The sequence below is a fragment of the Macrosteles quadrilineatus genome, unplaced genomic scaffold, assembly GCF_028750875.1.
Source record: "Macrosteles quadrilineatus isolate MER2022 unplaced genomic scaffold, UCM_ALF_1.0 Scaffold_1__1_contigs__length_201487025, whole genome shotgun sequence".
Taxonomy (NCBI): Eukaryota; Metazoa; Arthropoda; class Insecta; order Hemiptera; family Cicadellidae; genus Macrosteles; species Macrosteles quadrilineatus.
Window position 1 is genome coordinate 187,382,550 of NW_026542594.1, and position 18,356 is coordinate 187,400,905.

The window sequence follows — 18,356 nt, forward strand, 5'->3', positions numbered from 1 at the left end:
TAGAACCTAATCTATTTAATGTGGGCAATTGATCAGTGAACCGGATGATTATATTACAAATTAAAAGAGCGGGAGATGTACAGCCCAGATTTGTACCCCCCTGGAATTGTACCCCTGGATTTGTACCCCCTGCCAACATCAAATTATTTATGTACGGAGTGGAATTGTACCCCCTGCAATTGTACCCCCTGCAATTGTACCCCCAATCAGATAACCAAATGTGTACGGGGTGGAATTGTACCCCCTCTTGGACAGGTAGCATGGATAGTGTACGGGCTGGAATTGTACCCCCCCCCATAGTAAACATCTTCAAACGTCTTTCAATAAACGTAAGTGGTATCATTAAAATTAAATAGTAGTGAATGCCTTCTAAAGTGACATAATTTATGTTGGATCAATTTTTAAGCATATAAATAACACAATTCCATTTGAATTCTCTCTTCAGTTCCTAAAACATAAACGAGTTTCACCTATACAGTATTGGCTTTGGAAATCAGACGTAACTTAGCAATGTGATAAGATAAAATCATACTCGTGTGATTCACCTATAATTTCCTAAATATTGTTTTGATTTTACGAGGTAATCACAATAGAGAAGCTCCTAAACATAATATTCAAAACTAGGGCGCCTATAATGATTTAACAATTTTTTTACTAAAGGAATAAAGCTTTTAGTTCAAGATTTGACAGACTACAAAGGCCTACATTGTATTTAAACTTATTTTATTTTTAGTTGAGTTCGATTTCAGTTTGAATTCAACATCACATATTATTAAGGTATTACAATCAAGTCCATTATAATTTCAGTGCATGAAGAGGTCTGAGTCAAATGGTGGGGGGTACAATTCCGGGTCGTACACTTTCTTCTGCAGACACAAAGGGGTACAATTCCAGGAAGGTAAAATTCTGGTCCTATAAGAACCAGACCTGCGGGGGTAAAATTCCAGGGGGGTACAATTCCACCCCGTACACTGACCAAATAAGCGTGAGTTCTAACAGGGGGGGGGTACAATTCCACCCCGTACACGCCGTTTTGGTCTAGAAAATGAGACGTCATCGTGACGTCACTAACCAGCAGGGGGTACAATTCCAGGGGGGTACAATTCCGCCACCCCGGTAATATTATATTGTTTCTTTATATTATATTGTTTAACACGTTCTCTACCACAATAGTACTAAATTTTTCATTCATTTTAAACAGCGACACAAATATGCGATGGCTGGTCACATTAAAACGTCGCATATTTGCGTAGTTGTACCAATAATAACATTGGTAAAAGCTTATACCGGGTGTCCCGTAATAGTCCCCCTGGTTAATTTTTGAATGACTCCATATATTCAAATACACGTACCTCATGCCTGAAAACTACATGGGAATTTTAAATTTTAGACACAAGTCAAGTGCAACGCCTTAGCCAACTGAGCTAACATGCCCGAACGGGTTGGTTGTCACTATAAAAACCGACGACACTACCGGGCGTAAGTTAGATTCAACGTCCTACTTGAGGGTCAGTGGGTTAGCAGTACTATCTTGCAGTGAATGCGGTTACGAGCTACACTTATGGTCATTGTAAATGGGTTAAGGAAAAACTCCAAAAAGCAAGTAAAAACTAAGTTTAAAAAATTAGGGAATTAATCTGACATTAACTTGTTTGCTACCCATCGGTGCATATGCGCCAGTAGGGAAATCAAAATAGACCGACTCTAATATTGAACGTCACTGATAGACTGGATGTAGTAAATTGGTCAGTAGCTTAGACCGGGAATTAAAACCTGTCATAATCAATTGATATGCAATATTAATGCTTCCACTGTTACTTCTCCTAAATTTCCATAGTTTTGAGAAATTTTAAAACTGCGCATATGTTAGCCGTCGGTCTATAGCAAAAATATATAGCCTAATGCAAATTTACCATAGACTGATTGTCCCATATTTCCACCGTAAACCCAATTCCGAAAAAAACCAACTTAAACACAACTGCTGAGAACAAACATACTCACAGTATAACTCAACTTCACTGAGAAACACGTGGTACAGCTATGATCCGAATAAGCACATGGGAGCAAATACAATAAAAACAAACAAAGCTGTACCAACTGTATGGTGTTGTACTGAATATACCAATCGTCCCATATACCTGTCATATATCCCCAAAGACGGATATAAAATAACAAGGTATAAAAATGGACTGATACGACTTGAGACGTAGGAAATCAGCTGGGGACACTGGCGCACATGTGGGACGTCGGTCTGTGGTAAAGTTGTTGTGGGGCATAGGTGGGACAATTCGGTCTACATTTATGTAATTTTTTAACATGTCGGTAGCGAACGTGTTAAGGAAATAATTATGAGAAAATTCAAACGGGAAAATGTAAATTCAGTCTGCAGGATTGCTGTAGCAGGGGTATCTTTTGATCTGGAACCTTAGAACAGTCCAGTGCAACAGAAAAAAGGGGCATTTGAGATTTATTAAATGTACAGTAAATAATTATGTGAATAAACACACTACTGACAATCCAGTGGTTATATGATATGTAGACATTATTTCAGTTCAATGGCAATCATATTGTTGTGATTTTACTATATGACAAGGCACTCATTAGCTGGTACAGCAAGCCTAGTAACTAAGTTGTTTAAGTAGCAAACATACCTATAGCATATATTCCATTGGCCATTGCAGACTTGGCAAATGGTGATAGAAACTTGTCGTCGAACGCTAAGTTGCGAGCCATCCACGCGATGGAGTTGGCCACCTTCTGTATCTTGACTGGGTCTCGCTCTCCCTGTAGCCTACACAGCTCACTTACCAAAACCTGGGCAAATTGAATGTCTTGTTATGTATATACATCTGAGACTGACCCATCTTGATTACCAATAATAAAATAATAAATCTTTATTGGTAGCCTAGATACAATAAAAAAAAAAATTTCATTTTTATGGTATAGCCTCTGGATCACTGATTTTTACAATAAAAGGTTTAAATTACCTCAAGTGATCCTGGTTTGTAGTTAGTTGACTACAGCTGTTTTGTGTTGTTATAAACACATCTTCAGGTCAAACGTTGAATGATTTATTCCATGGAAAGGTCATCATAAGTTTTAAGTTCACAAAAAATAACACATACAACATTAATTCGCCAAAACACAAATACGAAAAATGTGTAATAGACATCGGACACTTACGGCGCCAGTAGAAGGTAGGTCATAACAAGGTAATTTGAATAAATTTAGTTATATATTACTGAAACTTAACAAAGAGGATGAGCATTAGTTATGGCTACCAGTTAAGATTGGAGGTTCTGCATTAGGCAGTGGTTGATAAATGATAATTATCTGTTCAGAAAAACTATTTAGCTCAGTCGTTATCAGAAAATCACTGAATTATTTTCAACCCATTCCCGATTGCCTATGTGAAAGCTTTTTGAAGGCTTACCTGGTCTGGTAGATTGTCAAATACTCCGTCTGTGGCGACCAGAATAACATCTCCATCTTCCACTGGGAAATTCGATGTGTCTGCTGCCTCTGGCCTATAACACATGTGTTTTTAAATAGATTTTTTTTAATAAACTTATGTTTTAATCTGTTAGCCCAAGGTCGGCTGAACAATTATAGGATAGTTTATCTCCAGCATTTCACTATGTCAATAGACAAATTCGGTCAACATAATCTTTATGGTTATGCGTTTCTATCGAATAAGACATCCTTATAATCGTCCTAACATTGTAGTAGACCAACATGTAGTATATGGGTATATGGAAAGTCTTCCACACGAGACCACTGGTTGCCCGCCACAGCTTAAAACATCGATATAAATGAGGGCCTTTAGTCGTGCGCCACTGTAGTTGACGTCAGGACACAGTGGCCGAGCAGTGTCTCCTCGCGGAACTGCTAGCCGGCAACCGCAGAGCGGGGCGGTGAATTAAATGGGAGCCTTTAGACAAAGCCACTAGAGGCTGCCACCGTGGAAGCGCGAGCTTCAAATGTTATGGGTCTCAGCCTGAGACCCATAAAATTTGAACTCAGTTCATACGTGGAGACAAACGCACTTGTGATAGTGTTGTAGAGTGGTTTCCTTGTGGAACTGTTTATTTTTTGTTTAAATTGTGCACAAAAAAGAAGAACAGAATTAGGGATTAAGGCAAATATTAAAAGACAGAATTAATACTGAGGATCTAATTTGCGAGATTGAAAATTTCCCGGGAATTTAAATAACTTAGTAACGCGAGAAGGAGATGTTTGTTGTTCATCAGCATTTTATCAACTAGTTCTACGGAGCCTATTGGTGGAGTGGCCTGTCAGTTGTCTGTAACATCAACTGCAGTTGACCGGCCGGTAACTGATGGCGGCCACTAGTGGCATTGTTGTATAATTTATAAATGATATGTCTAGTAGCATAAATGGTGGCTGTATTTTTGGGCGAAAGAAAGTAAACATTTTAATGTATGCAGACGATGTAGTTCTGCTAGCACCGACTGCCACAAGTTTACAGTTTATGATCAATAATCTAGAAAAGTATTGTGATACATGGAACTTACAACTAAATCTAAATAAGTCAAAAATTATTGTTTTTAGAAATGGAGGTAAGTTAAAGGAAAACGAAAAATGGACTTTTAAAAGAAGAGATATTGAAGTAGTGAACAGTTATAAATATTTAGGGGTAGAGTTAACTTCCAAGTTAACGTGGGAACATCAGATGAGCACAAAATCAAGAAGTGCAAAATTAGCAATCAATAATATCTGGTATAAATTCTTTGTCAGTAGTAGAATTTCGTTGGAAAGAAAGTTTAGTTGCTTTAATGCGGTAGTTAAATCAATTCTGTGTTATGGCTGTCAGGTTTGGGGATATCAAAAGAATGATAAAATTGAAGGGGTTTTGAAAATGTTTATTAAGAAAATCTTTCAATTGCCTAATAATACACCTAATTATGCGCTATATTTAGAAACAGGAGCAGAATCAGTATATTTGTACACTTTACATAGTAATCTAAATTACTTAGTTCGAGTCTTATCCCTTGCTGAAGACCGGTTACCGCATATACTGGCGAAACAGGTAATTGAAAAGAATGTGTATTGGTGTGAAGAATGGCGGAAGCTAGGGCGCGCGCATGGCGTAGTGGTGGAAATGGATACTGATCCGGCAAGTATACAATCGGCATTGTTAGGTGTCCTAGAATCAGTCAGAGAGGCAGAATATCGGGCGAATTTGGAAGCGGCTTTAGGATCGCGTTATCACCAAACATATGCGACCTTGAACTTGGAATTGGGTAACTCGTCCTATATCAATGCTAATTTATCTCTAAGGGCGATAAAATGGATTTACAAAGCACGAGTAGGAGTAATTTATCTAAACTACAAGCCTTGGATAGGTGATCAAAATTACGTGTGCAGTTTATGTAATTTAAGGGAAAACGAGGATGTATTTCATTATATCTGTAGGTGTCCAATCCTTGCAGGTGTAAGGAAACGTTTTCTTCAAAAAAAAGAACTTACTAGGGAAGATTTACACTTATATTTAAATGGTAGGGACTGGCGAAGTCTAGGATGTTATTTAATTAATGCATGGAAATATAGATATGAGCTTGTGTCGGAATTTAATTTTGCATAAAAAAAACACAAAAACACATTGTTTGCCATCCTAACGTGTTGCAGGGAATATGGAAAATAAGGAGAAAATAAAAAAAAATATTTTGTATGAAAGCTGCCAGCCCAGCTGACAGTCCTTTGGGCTAATGCTGATATAGTGCAGTTTAACAAAACAAAATGATATTAAGGTAAAACACGATAGAATAAGTGTGATTCAAGGTTGTATGTAGATATTTTCTTTGTATATGGAAGAGTTATTTATGAAAAAATCTTATTATTTTGTAATGCATTGTTTTAATGAAAATAAAGCACTGGTTTCATTTCATTTCATTTCATTTCATTTCACTAGTGGCATTGACTACTAGTGGTCATTGGTAGTAGTAGTCATTGGTAGGCACCAGTGACCTCACGTGAAAGGGCCCTTAATGGAGGTAATTTTTTAAAATTATAATTTGTCTTAACTGTTTCTAAATTTGGATCAAAAACCTAAAATACCGGTAAGTAAATAAAGATATTAAAATTAGTTGAAACTTTAATTTCCATCATACAACCTACAAGGCTACAATGCATGATTTATTAATACAATTAATTGATCTAATACTGTATTAAATATTCATGACTTGTATTTTCTCTTAATCTACCATAAAGTTATACGAATTTAAATAAACAAATTCGTAATCGCCAATCGGTAAAGAGTAAGCTGTAAAAAAAAACTAAAAACCGAGAAACAAGATAAATATGGTGAACAAAGCTGCAGTATAAAAGATTTCTTTCCTCTCTTATTTTGTAGTTGGCAATAATACAAAAGTTATGATCCATATGCTGCACAGCTATGCGCACAGCTGGCTGACCGTCTAGCATTCAATTTGATTTTCCACGGTGATCTTTATGAGGCAGGCAAAAGGATTTTTATAGACACTAGGTTGTTATGTCAAATTGTTGAATAAAAAATTAAATAGGTAGGAAAAAAACTTAATGTAATACTCTAACAAAAAAATTGCATATTGATTTTGCCACCCTTGTAGCATGATGCCCTTACCAAAGGGATACACGATACACCTACTGGTAAATCCAGCCAGCCCTGCTGACAATCTATATATTTAATACACAGTTGTAACACTGTTTTCTCAGTAATTACTGGACCGATCTACAAGGTTTATGTCTCGAATTAAAGGGGATAGTGTGTAGATTTGCCGAACTTCCTTAGAATTTAGTTATTTCTAAGGGCTACGACCTACAGCCCTTTAAAGGTCGAGTCAATACAATTCTTATTGAAGAATATAATACACAGTTTATAAATTATTCGTCAGCTGTCTAATGTTTGTCGGACATTTGTTATTATTTTTATAACCTCACTTTCAGTATGCAATTAATTATTAAACTTGGATTTTCTGTTTATAAACACACGATTTTGATCAAGGAAAGTGTATTTGTTAACTTATTTTTGAAATGTTTTAGTTTTCCTGCAATGTGATCTGAAGGAAAGTGGTAATTGAGTTTAAGTTAGAGTATGGAATGTGAAATAATACCCATAGTAGGGAACGGAAACTTATTGTTTTGATCAATATAATTTATTCTCTACCGCCACCAGAATAATCATGGGGAAATCCGCTTGCAAGTTGTACATATAATTGCTAATGAGTGGGAAACATACAAACATTTTATAGTAGGTGACGAATCTTACTCAAGATCAGTGTTAGACGTTCAGTGGTACCAAACTTTACCTTCTCGAGATGGCGAGTACGCTGGGATACGTGGAACTACAATATCAGTAATTTTTTTTTTTTCAAGTACACAGGGAAGTTGCTTGAGAAACTGTGACTTACCATTCAGTTCAGGCGAAGAAGTATGTGACTTGGTGTTTAATGGCAATGTTGACTCGGGTCATTATAGCGTTATAAAACTTTATCATTAACCTCAGGGTGTGAAAAGTACAAAAAGAAAAAAGAAAAGGTAATCATTAACCGGGCGTAAAGAGACATACCGAACGAAAAAAAATGTAGAGAACCATCGAACTAAAAAGGTAAAGAGCAGTGTTGGTGTTAAATGTGCTCTGGAAGTCCCTACAAAAAAATACCAACTCTTATGAACTGGGGTCGTTAGATTGGATTTGTCACTACTTCAAATCTATGAATTTTGAGTCAGAACAGACCAACTGGGACACAAAAATGTTTTAGTTTTCCTGCAAAGTGATCTGAAGGAAAGTGGTAATTGAGTTTAAGTTTGAGTATGGAATGTGAAATAATACCCATGGAAGGGGACGGAAACTTATTGTTTTGATCAATATAATTTATTCTCTATAGCCACCAGAACAATCATCATAGGGAAATCCGCTTGAAAGTTGTACAGATAATTGCTAATGATTGGTAAACATACAAACATTTTATCGTAAGTGATTAATCTTACTCAAGATCAGTGTTTGACGTCCAAATTTTACCTTCTCGAGATGGCGAGTACGCTGGGATATTTGGAAGTACAATTTATCAGTGAACTATACCCTGACTATATTTGTTCGAGTAGGCCTACACAGGGAAGTTTCTTGAGAAACTGTGACTTACGATTTCGGTTCTGGCGAAGAAGTATCTTACTTGATGTTTAATGGCAATGTTGACTCGGGTCATTATAGCGTTATAAAACTTTATCATTAACCCCATGATGTGTAAAGTACAAAAAGAAAAAGAAAAGGTGATAATTAACCGGGCGTAAAGAGACATACAGAACGAAAAAAACATGTAGAGAACCATCGAACTAAAAAGGTAAAGAGCAGTGATGGTGTTAAATGTGCTCTGGAAGTCCCTTCTAAAAAATACCATTTTTTCGAATTGGGGTCGTTAGATTGGATTTGTTAGTACTGCAAATCTATGAATTTTTAGTCAGAACAGACTAACTGGGACACAAATATGGGTCAAAGATTCGTGAAATGGCGTTAAAACTTACAAAAACTGTGAGAGTATAAACTCATTAGAATAAAAACTCTTATTTTTAAATAAATCAAATGTCCGACCCATAAATCAAATTATGGGTTTTATTTAGGGGTTGTTTAATTTTTTACATATTTACATAAAATAACCCCTCTGTAATTATGTAATTATAAATAATAGAATCACACAATGTAAAAATGCTACACAATGTAAAAATTGTAAAGAGCAATAAATAAATAAATAAATAAATGCGACCAACTGCTGATGCGTGATTTACATGTAGGCTAAGTGACTATTTTTATTCCATACAACAAATGTAATGAAAAAAAAAACGACGAATATAGGAATATACTTGAGCAAATTATCTAAATATCATAAATAGCTGCTTATTAGGTTATCAGCATTGCCCAGTTCGTATACTATTTATTTTTCAAATGAAACTTGAATTAATATAAAACATTCATTTGGTTAAAATAATATATCGGTTTGATTAACATAATATCGTTTATACAGGCTCAGTTCTATTTCAGTTCTATCAGTTCTATTTATCAGTTCTATCAGTTCTATTTAATGTAAAAAATTAAACAACCCCTAAATTATGGGTTTTATTTAGGGGTTGTTTAATTTTTTACATATTTACATAAACAGTATTTGTTAATTATTATTTCTTTTATTGCTGACAATATTCCCGTGGCGGAGCACGGGCGGTTAACTAGTGAGGTTTTAACCTGGAGTCATAATACTGACAACAGCGGATACTACTTAAATTTAATTATTTTAAACATAGTTTAAATCCCCTAACATCACAATCTGTTGGTTTTAAACGTAGAAATAGTTGATCCCAATTAATTTTACTATAAACTATTGATATTATTAATGGTAATATTTTTATTAAAATTAAATAATACATTTCAATATCACAAAATTGTCATTCTAAACAATTACAAAGAAGTATTAAGGGTTTATTCCCTTCAGTGTATGCATTTAGTATGTATTCGTAAATGTATTCAGTGTATTTCCCTCGATACTGGATTTTGCTATTCTTGTCCAATAAATAACTCATCCTAATCAGTTTATTTTGCCTTTGAACAAAACAATAAAGTTACTTCCTAGTTGCCCAATGCACTGATAGCAGAGCCAATCGGAATGTGTGGGTGTGGTGCTACTATGGACCCGCCGGTGATAACAGTGTGCTCCGTTAGGTGTACAAAGTCCAGTGCCAATGAAATTTTACTTTGGTTGATTTGTGTTTATTGATTACGTACGACTAAGCCAAATACCAATCCGACAATATGTGAGGCACTAAAGATAGGGAAACACTAAATTTTGATCAACGAAAAGCTCTAGGCCAGGACTTTGACGTTTAGAAAAAAAAAGATTCAAGCAGCTATCCTCTTTATTCTACAAGGGAATATTTATGATATTTCTAAGATCGGAAGCTTATTCAAATAGAGTAAACCTGATCTGTACCAAAAATTAAATATTAAAACTGATAATGGAGGTTTATTTTAGTGCTCTGTGAATACGAATAATGAAGGACGTGGAATAATTTCATGCAAAGGGTTAGTTTTAAGGTAAGACAAAAGTAATGGAGTATGTGTATCATACTTATCACACTGTTGTCATATTAATATAGATAAAATGAATAAACAGACAAAATATCGACCAATTAATTATTTAATAATATTTTTACTATAGGTAAGATTGTACTTACTTTTGCCTGAAGGTGTCAATTGTAGTTTATGCTGTACATGTTTCAAGCTACTTACAGCTGATCTTAAGCAGCATTCTTGTGTTAAAAAATCACATCGAACGATGTTTTAACAAAAGAATGTTGCTGAAGATGAGCTGTAAGTAGCTCGAAACATGTACAGCATAAACTACATTTGACACCTTCAAGCAAAAGTAAGTTCAATCTTACCTATAGTAAAAATATTAAAGGTGTCAAAGCTGATTATAAAATTAATTTAATAACATGTTTTGTTGGTCACAAATTTAGGTTTGAATAATCAAGGAACTGGTATACTCTATTTGGGTATAGACAAAGTTGAAACAGCCTTTAAATAGTTCCCAATATTTACACGAATTAGGGCTAACAAGGAATGCAAAATTTACAAGCTTTTTACATGGAATCCCTCCTACTTTAGTTGGGCCCAAGAATATTCATTTGCCTGACGTACAGTTAAATCTCTACACTAGGGGCCACGAGAGTCTGCAGTTGGAGGCAGCCAATAGAAAACTGGAATAGCGCGACGTTGCAAAATCGCCCGTTCACTAATTTTTTACTCTAATTAATATGTACTAAACAATATTTTCAAATCAGCTGGTATTATTAGATTTGGCAACACCACGTCGTCCTCATTGGCTCCTTCGAAGTCAAGTGGTAAATAGGCTCCTCCCTCAACTGCAGACTCGCAAGGACCGTACTGTAAAATCCTGTGTGCTCTAAAATCTGTGAAAGTGTTGGTGAAAAGTTATCGTCAAGCATACAGGTGTGCAACTTGTTCTGTTTTTTGAGCCAATCTACTCCTAGCCTAAAAGCGAGCACTAGCCCGAAAATTTAGCGGAGCCTAGTTTTTTTATTCTTGCAATATTATTAAAAATGAAAAAAGTTTCCATGGGATTGGGGTGGTTGAAAATTCACACTGTCTCCACTATTGTGGGAGATTCTTACAATTTTGCTGTTATTGTAGACACTATAATGACGTTCAAACAACACAACCATTTTTTTTTTTTATTTAGCTCAGATCCCAGGAAGAAATTATTGTCCATGATCAAGAGAGGTGTTCACAATTTCAATGTGACAACAGAAAACTCATATTGACGTGGCCACGACCGTGAGAGATGACTAAAATTTTGTTGTGATCACGGGAAACATAATGTGTCCATGACCAAGAAAAAGATGTTAATGGTTTTGTTGTTATCGCTATAATATACTCATATGTTTCTCCCTATATCCCACATTGTCCGGCTCGTTCATTAACCCTTTGAGTGCCAACGTCCGGGGAACCGGACGTTTTTAAAACGAGCCAAAAGTGCCGACGTCCGGCCGACCGGACGTTTTTAGAACGAGCCAAAAGTGCCAACGTCCGGCTGACCGGACGTTTCGTAATGATCGAACAGTTGTCATAACAACCGAATGGATACTCGGATTCTTTTAACCCATATATTAACATTGAGTCGAGAGTTACTAGATGCGATACATCGATTTTCGTTGGTCGAAATATCGAAAATTCGATTTTTACGAAATTTTAACCTAAAAATCGCCAGATCGCGCTCGGCATTTTTAGCGCGACCTTCGGGAAAAATCATCGGCATTTTTTGAGCGTTACTTTTATTTCTCGCCTGGCACTCTAAGGGTTAATGCAACACTACTGAGACATGGGACTATGTTAGTAAAAGTAACAGAAGTTTGAATGTAATTACCTGTCGGAGAGAACAGAACCAGTGTGGCCGGGCGGAGGCAGGCTCAGCTGGAAGGGAGTGTTGAAGTAGTGTTGTTGTTCTTCACTGCGGTGAACCACCTCTCCGTGTCTAACTATCACAAACCCACTGTCGCCGATGTTGGCTGTGTAGATAGTGCTGGTCGCTCTGTTGAGCACCATCACACACGCTGTACTGCTGCCTACAACACAAAAGTTTATGTTAATCAGTGTATTAGTGTAAGTCCCACCTTCACATCCTAGGATCCTACGATCTAGCCCAGAACCGTTTGACAGTTCAGGCTAGGCCTAGAGGGTTGCTTCATTATCACTTAGATAAAGTCCATTGGTGATTGGCGGGATTACAACCCGTGACCTCAGGGACTGAAGTCACACTATTACTAGACCAGCTCGCTCCTCTACATTATTCAGTGGTTTAGTTGTAATTAGATGTACATGAGACTGAAACACCCTGCATGCAGGTGTGTATTGTAAAGTGAACATGACTAAAAAACTAATGTAGAATGAATCAGATGATAGCTTTACTACTGACTGAGATCAGCTGATTTATAGACTAGGCCCGTTTTCAAAAAAAGGCAATGCAAGAAGCATTTCATGTAACAATTGGGGAAACAACGTTTTTAGGGTATTTCGACCCTGCTGAGTACGAATCTGCCTGTTGCCAACGCGAAATTTGAACCGGAAGTGCGGTATCCAAGATGGCGGCCAAAACTCTGTTTGCCCCATATCTCCCTTGTTAGTTGGCCTAAAATAATGGTTTAAACGTGTATATAGGGGTTTTTCAGATGCCAAACACATTACAACAACCAAAATTTACTTACATTAAGTTTTGGGGCATATCTTCCAAAATGGCGCCCAAGAATGGCCGGCAAAAACTCTAATTTCCGCATATCTCCCATATTTTTTGGCTTAAAATAATTATTTAGACGTCTGCATAGGGGTTTTCTCGGATGCCAAACACATTGCAACAACCAAAATTTACTTACATTAAGTTTTGGGGCATATATTCCAAGATGGCTACCGAGATGGCTGCCAAAAACTCTTATTTCTGTATATATATATATATATCCCTTGTTTGTTTGTTTAAATTAATTATTTAAACGTCTACAAAGGTATTTTCTCGGATGTTAATCACATTGCACTCATTATTTACTTCCTTTGAGTTTAGATGACATATATTTCTAAGATGGCAATAAAAACTTTATTGTGCTTACGTGAGCTCCGTGCGTATTATTGTACTTAGTGTTTCAGTCAGATATCTATTAGTCGCTGAATATGTGCTACTATTTTTGAAATACCAATTGAAAAATAGCAATGTTAAAGTAGAAGGCAAATTTTTTAATGTACTCTGGTGGCACCGTAGATAACACGTAGTACAACAGAACCTGTAATTAAGTAATTGTAGAATTAAGTGTGTATGATATTGACGAATTTATCACTTATTTAAGGTGTCCAGTTATGTAAATAGATATTTATTGTAAAATATGACGATGCCATACACAACATTAAACAACTATATTAGGAGTTATATTAGGTTGTTAATGAAGTTATGTACAATTTAAATATTAAACCCTTAGTTTATTCAAACTTAGCAATAGGGAGTTTTTTAACCCGCCGTTAAATAATCACGGTAAACGCAATACGTTATTTTCACATTTAATAAACGAGAAAACATAATGAATAGCGTTTACCGTGATTATTTAACGAATGGTTCAAAAACTCCCTATTGCTAAGTTTGAATAAACTAAGGATTACAAATTGTACTTACCTCAAATAATTATTTCGTAGAAATGCATACAAATGTTTACGTTCTCTTCACAAACTAACTTTTATAGACGGTTGGAAAACAAAAGATGTTACCTTATTAACAATTATTTTGTACACATGTATACAATTGTTTACTTTCTCTTCGTAACCTTTATAGACGGTTGGCCAACACAAGATATTAAAAAGAATAAGAGTTAGTTGTTAGCTTATTATAATGTTGATCAGTGCAGCCAACACAATGCTGTCATAGAAATTCTTTAAAAAATCTATTTCATCCATTGAGACCCATGGTAAACAAACCTCCGTTGATGGGTGGTACCACATTAATGGGTAGTACCATAAGATCAATACAATATAACAGTACAGTATCATTGTTAATATTATAACCCAATTGTTCATTATTATTTCTTAATATGTTTGAAAGTGCCTTTGTTTAGTTAAATTTACATACACCACCTCTTGCGGATTTTAAGTATGGTCTAAAAAATAATTTTTACAGGTTCTGTTGTACTACGCGTTCAAATCAAATCAAATTATTTATTGCCGTAAAACATACAAAACATACGTATGGCATCATCATATATTACAATAAATTTCTATTTACATAACATAAGTGATAAATTCGTCAACATGATACACACTTAATTATATCAATAGAAATTTCAAATGCACTTTTAATTTTTTTCATCCAAGCATTTTACATTATGTGGCAGCAAATTAAAGATTTTCTTACCTAATTCAAAAAGTAGATTTAATGGCAGTCTGATAATTACATTGGTAAATCCTGATAAAATGGCTCTGTCTGGTAAAATATGAATGTACTGAATTGTTGGCAGGAATATTAAGATTTTCCAGTAAATACAATGAAGGTACAGTTAGCACACCAAGTTTTCTAAACAAAGGTTTACAGTGAGTTTTTCTTTTTACTTTATACATGATTCTTAAGGCTCTCTTCTACAAAATCAGTATTTTTTTAAAGTTGCTGTCACATCCCCACACTACAATTCCATACGATAGGTGACTCTGAGTGTGAGCAAAATATATTGACATCAGAACATCAAAGTCAACAATCAACCTGAGACGCCTAATCATAAAAATACCTTTACACACCTTTTTGCACACACTGACAACATGATATTCAGCCACTAATAGATATCTGACTGGTTTTAAACACTAAATACAATAATACGCACGGAGCTCACGTAAGCACAATAAAGTTTTTATTGCCATCTTAGAAATATATGTCATCTAAACTCAAAGGAAGTAAATAATGAGTGTTGCAATGTGATTAACATCCGAGAAAATACCTTTGTAGACGTTTAAATAATTAATTTAAACAAACAAACAAGGGATATATATATATATATACGGAAATAAGAGTTTTTGGCAGCCATCTCGGTAGTCATCTTGGAATATATGCCCCAAAACTTAATGTAAGTAAATTTTGGTTGTTGCAATGTGTTTGGCATCCGAGAAAACCCCTATGCAGACGTCTAAATAATTATTTTAAGCCAAAAAATATGGGAGATATGCGGAAATTAGAGTTTTTGCCGGCCATCTTGGGCGCCATTTTGGAAGATATGCCCCAAAACTTAATGTAAGTAAATTTTGGTTGTTGTAATGTGTTTGGCATCTGAAAAACCCCTATTTACACGTTTAAACCATTATTTTAGGCCAACTAACAAGGGAGATATGGGGAAAACAGAGTTTTGGCCGCCATCTTGGATACCGCACTTCCGGTTCAAATTTCGCGTTGGCAACAGGCAGATTCGTACTCAGCAGGGTCGAAATACCCTAAAAACGTTGTTTCCCCAATTGTTACATGAAATGCTTCTTGCACTTTATAGAGAGGGATTTTATAATTTTGGGCCTGCTCTATTAGGCAGTACCTTAAATAATTACAGGATATTTATTGCTCTGGATACAGTAGAATAATTTTGCAACTTGTAGTGGTCAGTGCAGAAGCTAATACAACCGTATCAAAACGAATTTGAGATTATGCTACCTCTCAAAGTTTGATTATTGAAAATATTTTATGTTAAGGGATTGAGACAAGGAATAATCTTTTATCACAATATCATCATTCAAATTAGTATGAGAGATCATAGAACCGCCATTAAAAACAAGTCAATACCCATAGTAATACTTTAATGACCACTACATAAAATTTAATGTTCTTGATCACACAACAACCTGTGTGGTCACAGCTATATAGCAATTACCAGGTTAAGTAAAGGATGAGGCAAGGCTACACTAGTGTCCACTATACACACAAAGTTAGTATGCACAATTCATAATACACACAATTCTATAAACATTTCAGTTAAGAATTTGATTTTAAAAAAAACATGACATCATTGTTGTTGGTTTTATTTACAGCATCTAGCAAGTAACAAAATATTCACTTATCTTAGAAGCGGTAACAAATTTAATTAATTGTGACACCAGAAGTCAATAAATTGTAGGCCTACTCACTTCTACACGCTTTGCTTTTGTTCTCCACATTACCAGATTACAATTACATCTACCTGACAGGAACAACCACTTTTCCATGACTATAACGGGACAGAAATAATATGACAATTGGTTTTACAAACATAAAAAAGTCTATACAGTTTGTAGCAAGCCTAACCTATGAAATATTATTTAAACTATAACATGACAATTTTTAAATACCAGTAGTCATGTCAGGCACGCATTAACATAACACAGCAAATGCGGGACTGAGCAGTTAGTGCCAATTAGTGAGGTTTGAACTGCTGTCATGGACAACTGGACGAGTGATAAGTCTGTTCTGGTTAGTGATCACGCCACAACGTGTTTTTGCTTTCAACCTTCATTGTTAGGACTCAGTAAATTTTTGACTACTTAATAAACGTTATTAGGCTGGATGGAATTTAGATCCTTATTTCCTCTCTCGCCAACCTCTTTAAATGAACATGTCGATAAACAGCATCAAAATAATGAATTATTTACTACTCATGCCAATGTAAAAGGGAATGTTTAAAATATACACAACCTTTTTAAGTCCCTAACCCATTTCCGCAATAACCTTAATTCATTGCAATTAGAGCCGTAAACTTCATTCATGTGGCGATGAATGTGTGCATCAGATATGTTTATAGCAGTAAAAAACATAAAACTGACGTTATCATGCATGCGGCGGGAGATTCAATAATTTTAAAAACTTTCTAGTCACAAAAAGCATACACATCAGCTACAGAGCTGCAAAAATGGTGCGATTCTGATTACAAATGATGGAAGTAAGGAGTGAGCAGCCCTTACTTTACTAGTTTCAGACCATATGACCCAATATCTAGATGGAATATTCACTCACCCAATATGGGCTGCTTGTTCTCTAACAGCTCGTAGTAGCTGCGCGCAAGTAGACTAGCAGGTTCTGTCGTGCTGAAACGCCCCGTGGACACAAGGCGATCACACGTCCTCATCAGGAAACTAGAGAACTCACCGGGGTCGATGCCGTATCTCCTCCAACCACCAACACCGTCTGCCACACCTGAAAAACGCAACAAGTTGGTTAGTATCATCATAGAAGCTTTATGTACTTAAAATATAACTCTTTCTGAAATATAGCTTTCTTATAATACCCGGTCAAAAAGACCAGGTGTGAATCTTGTTTTCAATTCAGTGTGACCTTTGCCAGGTTCAAGTACCGTACTTGAAACCAAGTACTTTGCATAACAACTGGAAAACCTTACAACAACCCTAACAGCTTTTGTATAACAAGTTCTTGAAACTAGTTGACAATTACAATACAAATTTTAAAAGGTTTTACCTAGAGGTAATACGTTCTGTCGAGGCTGTTGAAAAGGTTTTGGTCGAATTGTTATCGTCATTATATTCGTTAAATATTATCAAAAGGCTTCCATAAGGTTAGTTCTCTAAAACAGGGGAGATTCATATCCTTTTCCAAGTAATAAATAATAAACAGCTTAGAGTGGGCCTTGAATTGACCGATCATAGCATTGTCACTACATGCACAAAAGCCATTTTGGTAACTGGCAGGATATGATCCCGGACCTCAAGAACAAAAGTTTTGCGGTTTAAATATTGAACGAGTTACGTTTCACTGCAAAACTTATTATAGGCAACATAAATTTGCCAAATTCTTGCCTAAATCTTTCAAAGTTCACGAAAAGTCACCACAAAAATGCCTTATCTACTTTATGAAAGAAACATATTCGCTAGCACTAATACTATCTGTAGAAAAAGCATCAGTTCCACATAAAATTTAAGAACAATACTATTTTGAGCTTGGGTTTAAATTATTCATTGAGTATTACTTAAACGAGTAAAAAGATAGTGAGACAACTTGGAAACATATCCTAACAATTGTAACTTGAGATTGGCCTGTATTAGTTTTTTACGACGATTCACAAGTACTGAATATATAAAAGCAAAGGTCAGATTTGTGAAAAGTGCTATTTACAGTTTTATTATCTCTGACGAGATAGATAAAAAGGTCACTTGGAATTTATACTCACTGATAAAATAAAGGCCACTTTGAATACTGATTGACAGTTCTGAAATTGTTTAGCATTCCTTACGTCTAAACTGAACGACCAGTCGCATAAAACTGATTAAAACTGTCTGATTTTAGCAAATTCCCCTTTAGGGAAAA

General features: G+C 35.5%; 1 protein-coding gene across 1 annotated transcript in view; it reads right to left on the reverse strand.

Annotated features, from left to right (window-relative positions):
- The window catches only part of LOC128983347 (protein phosphatase PTC7 homolog), a 30,390-nt gene that overhangs the window by 722 nt on the left and 11,312 nt on the right, over positions 1-18,356 (reverse strand). The window contains exons 2-5 of the mRNA XM_054402602.1: positions 17,052-17,231; positions 11,931-12,129; positions 3,434-3,527; positions 2,652-2,814 (exon numbers count right to left, since the gene is read on the reverse strand). Coding sequence (XP_054258577.1) covers positions 2,652-2,814; positions 3,434-3,527; positions 11,931-12,129; positions 17,052-17,231 — 636 coding nt within the window. The remainder of the gene's footprint in view (positions 1-2,651; positions 2,815-3,433; positions 3,528-11,930; positions 12,130-17,051; positions 17,232-18,356) is intronic.